Source organism: Gavialis gangeticus, unplaced genomic scaffold (genome assembly GCF_001723915.1).
Source record: "Gavialis gangeticus isolate Ggan-Ray unplaced genomic scaffold, GavGan_comp1, whole genome shotgun sequence".
NCBI classification, from domain to species: domain Eukaryota; kingdom Metazoa; phylum Chordata; order Crocodylia; family Gavialidae; genus Gavialis; species Gavialis gangeticus.
This window is the reverse complement of record NW_017729022.1, coordinates 172312719-172329856: the sequence shown is the minus strand read 5'-3', so window position 1 is coordinate 172329856 and position 17138 is coordinate 172312719. Positions and strand designations below refer to the sequence as shown.

At 43.1% G+C, this 17138-nt stretch overlaps 1 protein-coding gene across 1 annotated transcript in view; it reads right to left on the bottom strand.

The window, feature by feature from the left end:
* The window catches only part of FBXO28 (F-box protein 28), a gene marked incomplete at its 5' end in the record, with an annotated part of 35967 nt that extends 18837 nt beyond the window's left edge, over positions 1 to 17130 (bottom strand). The window contains 3 exons of the mRNA XM_019515909.1: positions 4295 to 4433; positions 6819 to 6928; positions 16966 to 17130. Coding sequence (XP_019371454.1) covers positions 4295 to 4433; positions 6819 to 6928; positions 16966 to 17130 — 414 coding nt within the window. The remainder of the gene's footprint in view (positions 1 to 4294; positions 4434 to 6818; positions 6929 to 16965) is intronic.
* Between the last annotated feature and the right edge of the window lie 8 nt (positions 17131 to 17138).

The window sequence follows — 17138 nt, the reverse complement described above, 5'->3', positions numbered from 1 at the left end:
GAGAAGCCCCACACACTGGAGCTGGCTGCTTTCCCTGCTGGGGCTGCACAGCACAGGAGGGAAGTCCCAGGCGCCTTGCCCTGGGGGGTGAGGAAGGCAGCCGGGTCCAGCGGCTGCACTACCCAACCCAGCAGGGAGCAGAGGAGCCACACATGGATCTCCTCAATGCTGCTCCCTCCCCCACACCCTGGCAATGAGCCTCCTGCTGCTGCTTTGAGGGGCAGTCCTGCGCTGCTGCCCTCATCACAACCCCACATGCAGGAGGTGCATTGCCAGGGCAGCACGGAGTGAGCAACAATGGGGAGATCCCCACGCAGCTCCTCTGCTATTTGCTGGACCAGGTCATGCCCACCTGGCGCAGCTGGAGACGGAGGAGCCACATGGGGATCTTGCCGCTGCTCGCCTCCTGCTGCCCTGGTGATGTACCTCCTGCATGCAGGCTGGAGGCGCATCGCCAGGGCAGCAGGGGGTGAGCAGCAGCGGGATCCCTGTGCGACTCTACTGCTGTTTACGGTGCTGGGTCACACCTGCTGGGCTGGGGAAGCCCCACAGGAGAGAAGCCCGGCGACAGGGAACAGCAATCTACGCACCACCGACCAGGCACTCCTGCTGGAAACTGGTTGAGGGCTGAGGGAGCAGGGAGGGGTTAGGAAAAGACCAGCTGGTGGCACACAGACAGTGAGTGGTGCAGTATTGGCCAGAGTGGGCTCCGCACCTCCATGTGCGGCTTCCCTGAACTGAAGGGCCGATACTGCATTGCTCTGGGTCCACGCGCTGCCAGCCAGGCACTCCATGTCTTTTCCCAACACTTCCCAGCTCCCTCAGCCCCCAGCCAGTTCCCTGCAACAAGTGCCTGGCCAACAGCATGTGGATCCGGAGCTGCATGATATCGGCCCTTCAGGGAAGCTGCACATGAAGACACGGAGCCCACTCGGGCGGATACCACACCACTCACAGCCCCCAGCCAGCTTCCCCGCCTCCCCCACCAGTGCCCTACTTACCTCAGGCTCCCAGAAGGAAACTGAGCCTGATCCAAAGTGGGTGAGAGCCTCAGGCCCCACCCTTCCCTTTCTCCCTCCCCCTCTGGGCAGGATTTCCCACCCTTTCTGCAATTAGCTTTTGCAGGCTGGAACTCTGCCAGCCTGCAGAGCTCTTTGCAAAAGCAGGAAACCCCCGAGTTTCTCTACTAAAGGTAAAATCCGTGTTTTTTCTGATAAAAGCAGGAAATCTGTGGTTCTCTCTGTTTTTCTGTAGGAAATAGAAAACCCAGACCCCTGCTGATAATAAGCCTGGGGTTTTTCCAGAAACCAGCCCCTTACTTAACTGGGAAAGCTCAGGCAGCCTACTGGGCCTTACAAGCTCAGGCCACATGAAACTGTGATGCCCTCAAGGCTGTAATTTTAGATTACATGGGGCTCATGGAAGAGGCAGATGGGGAGAGCCTTTTAACTTGGACTCCTGGCCCCGCCGAGACTGTGAAGCTGATAATCCTGGAACAGTTTCAGCAGGTGGGGGCCCAGAAGTATGTCTGCCAAAATCAGATTGCTAATCTTAAGGAGGCAGTCCATTTTGCTGAAAACTTTCTGGAAGCCAAGTTAGAGTGCAGAAAATACCCAGCTGTGTCAAAAGGATAGCTCCCATATGGCACAAATTCAAAGTGGGGAGGACCTATACCCTAAGGACCAGTGGCTAGAAATCCTACACTCAGTGTGGAAATCCCACCTAGCTCTCCAACGACATAAGGGAAGGCTCCACAGCATCAGGACCACTGGTTTGGGATCCAAAGAGGATCCCCTCCAGGAAGCACTGCTAGGCTAAGGGAAAAGGGAACTCTCTGTGTGGACCGCCAGGCCGCTGGTGCAGGAACTTCTCACAGATGGACCGTAGGTATACACAGTCTGGGCTCTCTGACCTCCAAACAGAGGCCCTGGAGCAGAGAACCTACGTAATCTCCATGTAGCTAAGGGATATACAGGCCCTGGGCTTTGTAGATGTGGCCCTACATCTCAAGTGCCAGGCACCACTGATGGCCCTCCCCTCAGTTGGTAACCCTTTTGAATGGGTGTGGTAAACACAGTGGGGCTCTTGGAACCAAGAACCAATAGATGCGGCTTTATCTTGGTCCTGGTAGTTTAAGCAACTTGCTGGTTTAAGCAAAATTGATTTAAAAACAATCTTAAATTCTCTGATTAAACCTCCCAAAATCCATGTTTTTCTGTAATCAAAACAAAATCTCTCCCCTCCCCCACCCCCCTGAAAAACTGCTCTTCACCATGCTGCCTGGCTGCCACATGCATGTATACGCATGCACATGGCACCCCCTGCCTCAGATCACCCTCCTCCTACTCCCCCCAGCCCTTAGCAGTCCCTTGCAGGCTGGAATGATACCAGCCTACAAGGGAAACCCACAGTTTCCCAGGTTTTTCTCCTTTAAATGGGAAAATCCATGATTTTCTCCCTTAAAGGGAAACAGATCCCTGCTGATAAGGGAGTGGATCAGAGGGAGCGGATCAGAGGGAGCTTAGAAGCCCCCAAAACATGTAGCAAGGCAGCAAACTGAGGGAACAGCTGCAAGCTGGAAGCACACAGCGAGATGAACTACTAGCTGCACAGAGGGACCAAACTGCTGTGCTAGGGCCAGAGCTACATGGGTCTCTTCTCAGTGTCTAAGATAGGACAATAGTTTTGTTTGCTTCTTTTGCTGGTTTAAAATGTTATTTGTACGGACAGGCTGAGAAACTCCTCAGGGAGCAAAGCCCACCTGGAGAAGCCTGCAGGTGAGAAAAGCTGCTTACACCTACACTTTAGGCCAACATTTTTTCCTACCATACCTCAAGCGTAAGCACCCTGCAGCCCTCCTGGGTTTATATGGCTATCCTGAACTACTGTCAGTATTGCCACTCTAGAAGAAAAACTGCAAAATCCAGTAAGAGACTTCATTATTAATTTTCCACAAGCATTTCAGAGTATGAAGTAAAAGTAGAAAAGATTAACTAGTAAGGAAAAAAATTAGGCTAATATTTAGAAGACCTGGATTCAAATCCTAGCTGTGCCATTCTTCCCAACACACCTTGAGTAACTCGCTGCAACAGCTAAACAAACATGTAAGCTAGGGTGACCAGCTAACAACATATTAGCTGCTTGGCAGGAACTGGCTATGCACACACACTTACCCCAGGGTAAATTTAAGGTAGTCTGTCCCTCCAAAATCAGACCATCTGTAATGCATGTAGCACAGAGGGGAGATTCTGTACAATGGTAGTTACTACAGAAAAGCTAAAACCAACATGCTGTTAATTCAAACACTCACTTACCTTGCAACAATTTATTTATGCAAGTATGCCACAAGTTTCTCATGCCTGTAACATGGTAATACCCATCTCAGACACACTACTAGAATTAAATCTTTAATGCTTAAGAGATATTCAAATACTATAATAATAGAGAAACACACACAAAGTTATTCAACAGTGATGGAAAGATGTATGGTATTTCTAATGATAAGTGTTTGTATGACTTGCTTGATCTAATCGCAAGAGACATTATAGTGCAATTTAATTGCATAGTAATGAGTATAACCTGGATCAGTACTCCTGGATTTTGACATATAAACCAACACCTTGTTGTATGTAGGATATTACTCAGTTAGGTGCTACAGGCATTGTAAAGTAGCTGATTACCATACTTCTGCCTTAAAAAAAAAAACAACCTGTAAAATACTTCTCACATACTAAAAAGAAATATTAAATTTGTTTTCTTAAATAAAACTCATTAAAAAAAACAACAAACTATACTGGACCTATGGCATTAGGAGCACACTTTTGTGAAAGCAGTTTGCAAAGAAATGGCCTCCAGTTTGGGGCATGCAGGCAAGTTTAAATTAGTAACACTTATATATGCAGTATTGTCCCCCTACCTGCAGGAGCGTACTGCAAGTCAAATTTTGTGTGTTCAGTTGTCCAAACAGGACACCTATGAATAGTAAAATGAACCCAAACCTAGACAAATTGAATAATTTAAATATATTTATTTGATCTAACAAATTTACTATTCAATCCATGATTCAGAACTGATATACCAATTTAAAAAGAGTTGGACTATTAACATAAAATAAAAATAATAGGAAAAACCCCCCACAAACAAGCATCTCTTTCCAGGGTGCCCCTTTCATTACTAACTCACTGTACCAAGCATGCTACTTTAAGTAGCTATGGCGGTTTATAACTTGTTGCCAAAAAATTGTTCTAACCTTCCAAAATATACGTTCATAAAATTGCATACAGTTACATGTTACCTTTCCAGGTATGAAGCAACAAAGATTGGAATCCACGTATTTCATGAAAGTCATATTTAACAGAGAAAGCCTAGTTTCTACAGCAGCAAGAATGTCTGCATGACGAGCTAAAGAATGGTTTCTTCTTTCTGACTCTCGTCTAAGGAAGAAGCAAAGAAAGCATTATACAACACTGGAGATTTAACAGTTTTAAGCTAACAGAAATGAAACATACTTCAACAGATGGGGTTTAAATTCTCCTAAGTCACAATCCTATAGGCAGCACTGGTATGTCTTTCAGAGTTTCTGAATCTTGAATTGCATGGCCATTAACCTACTGTGACTAGAAACAATGCAGCCACTTCCATTTGTTGAGTCTTTACCAAGAGATTGCTGCAGATGGCAAGAGTAAGATGGGAACACAAATGACATGGTTGGCTAAAGTCTTAAATAAATTTTTAGGTAAACCTATTAGTCAAATTTGGATTTCCTAGCATCACTACTATGAAAGGTTTTTCTAATGCTACACTGTACACATAGACAGCTTAAAGACAAAAAAACAAAAAAACCAGCGTTTAATTTTAAACTCGGGGAACCCTGTGCCAAGCCCAGTACATACCCAGAGGCGGCATCATGTTAGCTGGAACTGACTTGCCTAACAGCTGTATAAATTGGTGGTTTCAGAGGGGCTTTTTTGATGCTTTGATCTAATAGCTGATAAAAGCACTAAAAAGTTCTGCTGAAGCACCCGATTTGTACAGATGCTGTGGAGCTGGGCTGAACTAATGCACTGGCTCTTCTGGTAAAGCCTGATTTTTTTTCCATATGTGTCAGCAGCCTTAGTTTAAAGTAGGGCTGACAAACTATTTAAAAAAACTGAATCACAATTAACTGCAAGATAAAAGCTCCCCCCCCCCTTCTTTCTGCAGCTACCCAGAGCCCATGCCCAGGCTGCCCTGTGGCTCCTCTGCACTGCCACCATTGCCCGGCTGAGTGGCTTGGAGGTGGTGATGACAGCAGCAGAGAGGTGCCATAGGGCAGCCCGGGAACGGACTCTGGGCAGCTCCAGCAAAAAGGGCCCAGCAGCAACAATGGGGAGGGGCTGCTTTTCCCTTGCACCAAACAGCAGCTTCTGCCCAGCTGCTGTCACTGCTCAGCGTCAGCAGGTAGTTCAGAGCGGACACAGGGTGAGCTGGGGTGGGCCGGGGTCAGGTCTGTGCATGCGGGTTCCAGCTGGTCCAGAACTGGTCCACCCTGCCGGGCCAAGTCCAGAGATGGAGTGGGGCAGGCTGCATTTTGCCCACCCCTGGTCAAAACAGAAGTGTGCAATTAATGCTCGTTACAAAAAAATCAATGCATGAACTTGTTTTGCATTAACCACGTATATTAACTGTGATTAACTGCCAGCCCTAGTTTAAAGCATCTTAGTGTTTAAACAACAAAGTATTCTCAAGGTATTCATGTGCTCCATTATTGGCCAACTGCTACAACACAACTGTGCTGTTGCTATTCATTTTATGTTCTGGTGACTGACCTAAGAAAAATCACTACTAATAAAAACTAGCAATAACATCTACGCTGTATGATAAAGGGTCATGTAAGTGGTCATTAGTAGTGTACCAGACACTTGAAATACAGTTTAGCTGCATTAGCACAGCACTTTGCCCAGGTTATCTGAAATGACCTTAAAAGTAGTGCAAATTTAGTGCAGCAGTTTGCCCAGGCTAACAGGTAGCCTGCTTTTGGTACCCCAGCTAGCTCAGGTATCTCTAGCTGGCACTGCAACGTAGAGCAAAGCTGTTCAGTCTCAACCTTCAGCTGAGCTGAGAAAACCAGTGACTTTTTATTTATGCAGTGCAGTACCTGTAATATGAAGTCAATTTGAATTAGGACAATTAAGTTTGACTGCTTTATTACATTTCAGAAGGAAGAGGCTGCTGATCTCATTCACTTAGGGCCAAATGATGTCCTCCAATGCTGTTGCTCCAATTCCCCAGAAGTTATTAACACATACTGTATTTATACTGTCCTTAGCTCAGGGAAATACAAAGATAAGTAAATATGCAAGTGAATCTTTGCCTTTCAGATTTTTTTTTTTTTAATTTAAAGCAGTTTTTAACATGGCCCTCATACTGCAGGTAGTTAGGAAGTCTTTTTAGTGGAGCTAGAGATAGGATTCTTTCTGAAACTAGCCATAGCTCCTAGATTTACTAGAGGAGTTGCTTTTGAATACTAGACTCTATTTCTCTGTTCAAGTATGAGGGGCATTGCCTCTGAGCACTCCAGTTCCCGATAGGCTGTGAAGTAAAAGCCAGGATATAAAGACAATGCAGATGAATACAGACTTTAGGGTTAGGCTAAATGGTTTTGCAGTAAGCTACACTTCAACAAATAAAAACAAACATTCCAAATAGTCAAAAGATTACAAACATTTTAAATTTAACTGGCTAATTCAAGTTAAAGATTTAACATTTTAGCTTTTACACAGAAAGAACTGTTCAGAAGAACACAGAATCTGAGAGAGAAAATTGCAGTTTGCACATACCTTGGAAGTTGTGCTTTAACCTGTTTCTGACACAAGTTGTGATATCTTTCCACTTTCAGAAATCCCTGATTTAACATTCGCTGGCAGACCAAGTCCATTCGCTTACAAACCTATATTAAAAAAGAAAACTTAAGATGTGTCAAATAAAACTCCTGGGTTTTTTTTCCTCATGATTAGCCAGTTTGTTTGCTCAGTAATGCAAGATTTTTTTAGTTCTTTCTACGTTTCAAAATATCACTGAATTGGATTAAGCATTCATACAATTCTTTGCCTTTTGCTGATCCTTTGTTACAACAGCACCCTTGCTTTCAAATCTATATCCCTTCCCTCCTTCATTTCAAAATGTTAGCTGCAGTTCCATGTAAAGCCTCATGTGACATCCCTATTTAGTAATCTTGTCAAGATATTCCAAAGAGCTAGGACCTTCCATTCTCTTCTTTTGGAATATTTTTTTCTATAAAAAAGCCGAGACTTTTTAAAATATTAAGGAAACAAGGGATTGTTTCCCCTCCCCACTCTTCCAAATTTCAAATTAATAGTATGCTCCAAATTTAAAAACTAAGGAGAGTTCAAAGGGACACAAAAGCTAACCTTAGAGTGAGACTGTGGGAAAAAATCACTTGCTTGAACAGGAGACATTTTCATGGACAAGATGCCCCAACCTCATGGATCCTGGACAAAGGATGTCCAAGAACATCCAGAGAGCAATTCCCAAGCATACGACTTAAAAATCATGCTGTTACTAGTTAAACCCCAGTGGCCTTTCATAAAGGTCACTAGGCCAAATCCGCCATGGTCTAAGAAACCACAATTCCTATAGACTTCAACAGAAGCTACACTCACTCAGACCCTAGAGTGGTTCTAAATTTAAATACTTTGCTCTCTCAGAAACAGCAAAAAACACTATAAGCCACAAGTTGAAATAAGAAGCATGATATATAGAGAGCAAGTTTTTGATTTACAACAGAGCCAGAATTAGAATTAAAGCAACTCAGGTATATTTTATATACTCTAAAAGAGCACCACTAAAGACTTCTCAATGCATAGGAAAGATTCTTCTCCAAAGTGTTTTCTTCCATTTATAATGGAGTTTGTAGTAAAAAATATTATGTCCTGTTACTCTGGATAGCAGTATCCTTGTTCATTTTATCACATCTGTGGCAATAGGATGTGTTAACAGCAATTGCAGAGGCATTAGAACAAAGAGTATTAATCTAGATCTTGGCACAAAATGCTCATTTACAACCCTTCCCCCCCGCAAGACATCAAGCATGGAAAAATTCTAAATATACTTTTTTTTAAAAAGTCTGTTCCTAAAATACCATTTAAAGTTAAAACAACATTCTAAGAGCTGCTACAACCTGGCTAGAAAGGACACTGAGCACACAATTCTAGGATTAACTTAACTAAATTTCCCATTACATTTCACCTTTAAGACTAGAAAATAATCAGCCTTGACTTTGAATTCTCTGGTTTGTTGGTTTCTAAGCTGCAATTGGTATTTCCTATGAATATGAACTAGCAAGTTAGCTTTAAGTACTGCTTGTATAAATTCATACTATTCACCTAAACTCTTATGCCCTATTCTATTTATCTTGGAACATTATACACCATATACCAGGCTGCATTCATCTCCTGGGACACTAAGACTCAGGATTTTCAAATCAAAGTTTAAAGTAGTTTCTAGTCTCCTATTAAAATATTTAACAGTTAATATGTATAGCCTTTGTGATATCCCACCCATCTACAGGCTTGAGAAAAAGGTTCTCTTCCAGACTATCTGAAGGTTGCCAATTAAAATGGTGCTCAACCTTTCAACTCTGCTGCCATGTTTCAGGCCTCCTCTCATTCCAGCCTAACATCCAGATCAAGCCTAGCACCACCCCAGCCCCATGTGCCTGAGTTAGCATGCAAAGCCACACCATCTGGTCTGCTGGGGTCCCCATAGATCCAAAAATTTAGCAGAATTGGAGGGTGGCAATTAATGCTGCTGCCACTCCCCTGCTGCCAAATTTGCAGGGCTCCCTCTGGGTCTGAAGGCTGGATGACATGGCTGCAGGCTGGATCCAGCCCATGGGCCATGGGGTTGAGCATCTCTGAATTAAAAGAATGTATTGGTTAACTTATAAGACAATGACATGTAGACTTAAAGAGCTACCATTTGTTCGCCATCTGTTAACAGAATAGAAAAGAGTAAGGAGCAACCACTATCAATTTGTCTATTAAAACTTAATCATGAATACGCACACATTTTAACTCTTTTTAATACAGCTGCAGACAGTATAATGGAGAACTGAATAAGAGTTAGAACAAGGTACAACCTTCCCAGGTTGTCCATACATTAGTGCTTGCTGACAACTGAAGAAGATGCAAGGAACAGAAGTATTTCTGGTAGGTAACATGGAAAGCCATCAACATACTAATCGAGTGGAAGGAAAACTGCACTATATCACTGGAGCCAGCTAAATAATCAGTTTCCGTTTCTTTACAATTTTCAGTTGGACCAAAACAAACATCACCCTTTAATTTTCAAGAGAATAAATGTTTAATTAACCATATTTGTTCAAAGTTCTCTCCAAAATCTAAGAGAGGAAGGGAGTCATCTATAGACTAATACAATTATTAAAAGATTCAATAGCTGAAAAAATAATTGTTTTAAGAGATGATGCAAGCTTGTGTTACTATAAATGGACAAAAAAGCCTAGCACCAACCAGATTTGGGATAAACTCAATAATTGCAGGATGACAAAATAGAAAATCTGAAACAGTTGTAAACAGAATCACTCAACCAATACTCATAATCAAGTTCATACTGACATCTAGTGGCAAACACTGTCAGCAGTGTATTGAGATAACACTGAGGAGGTAGGCTTTAAAGGGCAATCAATCCAAGCTGCACTAAGGATAGCTTTGTTTAAAATAGCATGTTTACCAACATTACAGGGAGAGGGGGCACGGGGTAGACACTTATTCCAGTACCTCTATGCAGAGAAAAATACAGGAACTTGAAAAACCAAAATAAATAAGAGCTCAACTATCACAAGGCTGAATTCTAAATGCTAATGGGATCATGAGCAACTAAGAAAAAATGTTTGAGTCCACCTACTAGTTGATAGTGTTCATCCTCCTTCACTTGATTAACAAAACAATTACTCTATATCACATCTCAAAACCTTCTACTTGGTATTTTAAGACAGAAGCAGTGACTGGGCAGATAAGAATGTTTCACACTAACCCAATAAAGTAAAGAAATGTCATATCTAGCAGGAGTTATTAAAGTTCAGGTGGAAGCTTCCATTTTACATCCTAGGGCCCTATCTAGGAAGGATCTACAATCTCAAACAGCTTTAACACATTTTGGTGTTTTGCTGCATCTACAAAAGCCAGCAGTAGCAAGCAAAATCATGTTTACCAGGCTTGAAATGGTCTGGACCACTGGTTCTCAAGAGTTTTCTGAGCACAGGAGACCTGAACAAAAACATGACAATTCCCTTCAGTTCAAAGAAGAAAAATTTGCTATGATCACATTCACCAAGACTCACAAGAGACTTTTTCTTCTTCTATTTAAGAACAGGGAAAAATCCAAGCCTACCTCAATGTGCTATGAACAAATGGTGCTTACAAAAGTTCTTTCAGACCTATGTGAAAGTCTAAAGAAAACTGAAAAATTATATTATTCCTTCTACTTCTAAGGTCACCACATGAAGCAAAGGAAGACTTTATACAATTTATATCTTCACCTTATTTGCAGAACAGATGAACTCGTGACACAATCAGACAAAACTAGCAGCTTTTCCTTTGTAGATCATATCTTTCAATATTCACTAGAAGAATCTGCCTGGGAGCAATGTCATATGGGACATAAAGCATGCAAAATATTTAGATACGATGCAGAGCCCAAGCCCAAAATAACTGATCACTTTGGCACCACAGCCTGGAGTATGATTTTACTGTATTAGGCTTCCAGTAAGCTTGAGCCATTTTATTAAATATCATCAAGGTCTTGTTTTAAATAGCACAGAAGTAAAACTAACCACCATAGATTTACTAAAATTCTTTGTTCTGAAAAAGTGAAGGGTCTAGTGTCCACATCATTCCATTTGTGCATGTTTGGATACACACACAGAGGGAGTGTGTTGCACAATTTATAAAATATGGTACGTTTGTGAAGAGGGCCAAAATTCAAGACAACCTTGTATTCAGGAAGAGTAAGTAACATGGACATCAGGCCTGGATTACTTGAACCTAAATCACACTTGCTATAGCAGTTACTTTAACTGGACCTTATTTCCACACACAGCCATCTGAGTAATACATATATATTGCCATTCTTTTAAAACAGCATGTGTTATTCATCTTCCTATACCATATACTTGCATATAAATGTTTGCAAGTGGCAAGGGGGTGTAGGAAGTTGGATAACAAATGCCATTTTAAAAGAATGGCATAAAAAAAAATAGGGCTGGGCGAAGCTTCGGTTCCTGATTTGATTCGGCAGAGATTCAGCTTGATTCAGTGGCTGGATCTCTGAATCCGAATCAAATAAGAGGACCCTTTAATCTCTCCAAATCACACTGGAACCTTCCAAATCAATTTAGAGAGATTCAGAAAGATTTGTCAATTCAGACATAGACACAGTTTTAAATGTTTTTTCTACATACCTCTAGGTACCAGGCGGCTTGTGAATGCTGTGATGCTGGGGTGCATAGACTGTCCCACAGAAGCACGGGGGGCTCCCTAGTGCATTCAGCAGCAGACCCAGAAGTGGACCAGAAGCACTTCTGGTCCAATTCTGGGTTCAAGCGGGGGCACGCGGGGGGCTCCCCTGTGCCCTGCCGGCTCAGCGACTGGTGCCTCCTGGGTCTGGGGGGGGGCACCTGGGGTCCCCCCACACTCAATTGCCGAGCTGAGGCGAAATGGGGAGCCCCTTACATTCACATAACAGGAAACTCCCCCATTAAATACACCGGCTATCATTAAAGCAGCATGTACTCAGTCTTGGAAACCGACTATGAAGTTGAGGGAATGTAGCCCATGCTGAGCGTGCCCAGAATACACATGCCCCTTATTGGGCAAATGCATTGATGGAAGCCTTCCACAAAGCTAAGTTAACGTAGTTCATCTGAATAAGTATAGTGCCCATTGTGCTCAGTCCCCTTCCATGCCAACTCTTTTTCAAGTCATGGTGAACTACCACATCAAATACAATTACACTTCCTCTTCACTCCCACAGCTGAGCAGTACCTCTTTCCCATTTCCAATAACTTCTGTTTCTTCACAATTCTTAACCGTCTGGCAAACACCAAACTCCTATAACTGAGGTTCTGTCACCTAGACCTTCAGCCTGTCGCACAAAATTAGGGTGGGTCTGTCCTCTGTGTGCCTTATCGGCATATACATTTTTGGAGGGTCTCAGGACTTGTGACAAGAACACCTGGTTCCAGTCGCAAATGGGGGCTAAATAGCATGTGGCTCCTTATCCTATATGGTGAAGCATGAGACTTTTGACTCTGGAATAATATTGAGCACAGTTTGTACTATGTATAACCAGGTACAAAATAGTGCTCAGAAGTGTTTATGGAGTACCTGTACTGAAGTTTGCAGTAGCCAGGGTTGGGGTCCAGAGTTAGACCCACAGCAGTCTCCTGTTTCCCTCTGCAATTTCTGCCCTTGTGCACTTTTCCCTTTCCAGGCACAATGTGGAAATGAGCTGCATGTGAAGGAACAGAGCCTGAACAGGGTCTGACAGTAAAGGTGGCCAAGAAGGTTGCAGTGGGGGGAAGAATTTTTTTTTTTTTTTTTTTTTTTGGGGGGGGGGGGGGGGGGAGATCAGCAGCCCACCTAAGTCCTTCCCCCCAGCCACTATTTTCCCTGCTGTAGTGGTGGGAGGGAGTCAAATTCAAGACAACACTCCAATAATTAGATTCTCTATCTGGAAAATGATAACAAATTTATAATTTCCACATATAGAATCTAATTATTTGGGGGGTTGTCTTGTATTCAGGGTCATCTTGTATTCAAGTAAATATGGTAGATCATTTGCTTAGCATCCAAGTGCCACTTCACAAGGCTCTGGACTCATGAATGCTTTTCCTGAACTCAGTTGCCAGAACATTATTAATAAAAAAGTTAGGTGTTCCTGTTTTCATCAAATTCAACTTAAGAAAGGAGGTAAGTATGATCTCTGTTTCAAAGATGGAGAAATTTAGGCAGGTTCTTCATTTCTCTGTCTAAGGTCACCCAGCATGCAAGCAGCAGAGCCAGGAACAAAACCCTGGGTTCTCTATTCTATCTACAAAGCCACATTGCCTCCCATAACCAGTTCATAGAAGAAAAGTGGTATCTATTAGTATTTCATTTTTAATCAAATCTAGAATCCTAGCAGAATGTTTTTCTGAAATCCATCAAATTACCAATAACCCTTCCTTTCAAACTGTCTTTTTCCATAGCTTGGTAACCAGAGCCAACTAATTTGGAAGAAGCTGATCAGCCCCTGCTTTACTCTTGGTTACTCTAATTGTAGTAAAACTTGTGCACTTTAAAATTAATATCTTAGTGTGAAAAAAGCAAGGTTGATTTGCACTTTATAAACTAGTCAAAGTACAGATAAAGTACATGTAGCAAAAGCTTTCATGAGCTGAAGTTCACTTCATCAGAGTTGCATCTCACAAAAGCTTGTGCTGTTTATATACAAGACATTAAAACAAGCATTTTATATATACATACATTAGGAATTGGTTAAAGTTACTTGACTTCAGACTAACATGGCTAACTACATCTTTCAATTCAGAAAGATCATACACCCTACTCCTTCATTACTGAATTGTACTCTGAATACCTATTTGTTTACTCTCCATTAACTTAAATCTATGTCCCTGCTCAAACAATCAATTAGTTTGTTCAGGACTATTTTATATGCAATGACTTCAGGTATAATAGAAAGCTTTTTGCCCACTGACTCATGGTGAGGACTTCTTGTGGATGGACATGCCCATGGCCGATGTCCTGCCTGACAGCAATCATCATAAGCAGGACATGCTTTGTACTTCTCTTTTAATGACAGAAGAATTTTATTTTATTTATTAAGAATAGATTATGTCCCCTTTGCATTCCTACATCCATCTTTTCCTCTTATACTAAGATCTGCTAGCACTATCCAATCTGCCAATTCTTCTGAAACATCTCCTCAACCAGCCTGTTTTCAACTTCTCTAGCTCCAATATCATCTCACCTGGGATTCTGATGGTATCTCCCCTGGGGGACTGATCCAAAGATATCAAGAGGGTAACTGAAACTAGGACATCATTATTATTCACCAGAGTGCTGTGTGCAAGGGGGAAGGGGCAGGAGAAAAAAGGGACAGATACAATTTATGTAGAGAAGCCTGACTCACTGCATGAAAGCACAGTTAATAATTTCATTCGTTTCTCTATGTCCTAATGACAAATGAGGTCTAGTTTATCAGGATCATCTCTGAAAGCATCCTCCCTTCTGCAAACCCAGCATTAAACTCATATGCTGCATCTACACATGTACTTTACTGCAGAGCAGACTAATTAGCTGTGGAGGAAAGTGTTACCATCTACATGTGTGACACTATTAGGCTGCAGTAAGCTAATTTACATCACAGTAAGATAGCACTGCCATTAAACATGCCATTAAATGCTGACCACAGGCATAATTGTGCCCAGTTAGCCCAGACAGCAGGGGCCAGATTTTTGCCTGCCACCTAGCCACGCAGCTCAGCACTTCCAGCACCCTCATACCCCAGCCAACTCCTCTGCCACCTGACAGCTGCCACCTGGAGCCTGGGATAGAGCAGAACAGAAGTACCCCTTGGATAAACTGTTCTACTCCACTCAAATTGCTGCGGTCCTGGGCGCTTGTGTAGACCCTGCAACTGGCAGACATTTACTATGGCTCAAACTGCTCCAGAGTTTATTGCTCTGAATTAACTGCATGTGTAGATGCACCCAGAATGTGGTATTCTGTGAAGAAAACCATTTGGCTACATTTACTTCATGACCATGAGATTTAAGAACTGCAAGATGAATAACATTTAACTCACTTGCTCACTAAACAGCATCTTTCTTAGGTATGTAACTGGAATCAATACATATCCACAGAACTTGGATGCTGAAAATGATTGTGTGTTGCAACAAGACTGAAAACCTCAGGATGTCAGAATCTAATAGAAATACATCCACCTCTATTATATCCACTGCTGTTATTGAAGGCATCAGAACAGGGTGGACAATTTCCATTTTGATCTTGAGAAAGTATGGCTGGAAAGGACCTCACAATGCTTCGAGTACCTGCTTAGAAATTTAAGGATGAAATATAGCCTGACTCCACTTATATTTCTTGGACGCTATGAGAAACACAACGTAAATATTAGAATCTGATGGCCAGGAACAGGCTCTACAGTGACAATATTAGAGACGAGTCTTCTCACAATTCCTTTTTATTGCATTCAATGGGATTGCTGACTGAACATACTTTAGTTTTGAACAATCCCCTTATATAACTTTGGATGGGTGAATGCAAATGATTCTGGATTTCCACTCCTGCACGGATAGGAAAAAGGGAGCAGTCAGACATTCTTGATGTCAGTGGCTGGTTGGAGATGTGTGCTTTTTAAAAAAGCTTCTCTAAAAGCATCTCTCTACTGACAGATACCAAGGTGAGTCCCTGAAAAAAAACAAAGATAAAGGATTTATTTTTTACCTTCACTGAATCAAAAAATTCAAGATGGAAAAATCCACTGGATTATTTTATTTATTCCCTATCCAGTGCAGCATTGTTACCTATTGCACATCTGTCAATCCTTTATCCAACCTTGTTTTAAAAATCCAACAATTTCATTACTACTTCCCTTGGTGGCTATCATGGAGAAATGCTGTCAAAAAAAATCTTAGCATACCCAGCATTGGAGCCACCTAAGTAAAAATGCTTATATTTCTCTCAATGAGATAGGTGACTATTACAAATATCCTTTTTAGCCCAGCAAAAATGCTTTGCTTTTCCATAGGGCCTTTCAACCAAGAATGCCAGAAGTATCTACATCCATGAATTACATTTAGCTTTGCAGACAGAGCAGTGAGGTAACCAAGTACTAGTCATATTTTACAAGCAATGGATACAAGGGTAGTATCATTCATGCAATGTCACCTAGGAAGTTTGTGGAAGAATTGAAAGCAGGGCCTGGATCCCAGGAATGCCAGTTCTCACAGTTATGGCACATGAAGTCTGCCTAAATAGTACGCACATTTCTGAGAGTGCAATATCTTGGCAGAGAGAAGATTCAGCGTTCCAAGGTATTAAGGTTCCTTAGCAGTTGTGCTGACTTGAAATACTGCTCTCTCTCCCCCAAAACAAAGAAAGCCAAAAAACCCCCGAACAAACCACAAACCCACTGCAGCTGAACTTAACCCATGCTAGAAAGATATTTACCAAAGATCATAGCATTTAGTCCTGGACAGAGCTCTTGCCCAAAGGAGATTTCTATACAAGATACTGAAAACAGTTGTCAAAATATTGTTTTTGGAAACACCGCCCAAATTCCTTATAACCTTGGAGTTTGTTGCCTTGTGCCTAGTTACAGGGTCTTAAACCAGAAAGCTCTCCCTACCTCAGATTTAGCAGGGCTACAAAAGCCGCTTTTCTCCCCCTACCTGGCTGCTCCCCAGAAGTTCATTAAGGCCGCCTGGCACTAGCTTCACCCACCAATTATCCCACCTGCCTATGCAGACATTCGGGTGTTTTTTCCGGGGCAGGGGGACATTAAACTAGGCACCTGCCCAAGGAAGAGAACAACCCGTGGGGCAGGTCTCCATCCTCCTCCTGCCAGGGGAGCTGCAGCTTGCGGCACTACAAGAGGTGGGGAGGATGGCAAAGGCACAGGCTGGACCGGGGAGGGGGGAGCAGAGCCTCGCTGGGCGGGATCCATCTTGGGAGATGGCTCCAGAGCGGAAAGCGGCTCGGAGCCCGGCGGACCCTCTCCCCCTGCAAAGGAGGCGGCTGGCTTTCTCCCCCGCCACAGCAGGGGATGCACGTTGCAAACCCCGAGCTGCGGAGCGGCCGGGCGCTGCCCGGTCCCAGGAGGCAGGGGTGGGCAAGAGGCGGCCCGGCGCGGGGCTGCGCTCACCAGGCGGAGCTGGCTGGTCTCGTCGTAGGAGAGGAAGCCGAGGATGCCCTCGATGGCCACGATAGGCAGCCCCACCAGCGTGTTGCTCTGCGGCGGCTGCTCCACGGGCGTCAGGGCCGCCGACGGCTGCGGGGCGGGCGACGGGGACAGCCGCACCGAGCCCGGAGCCGGCG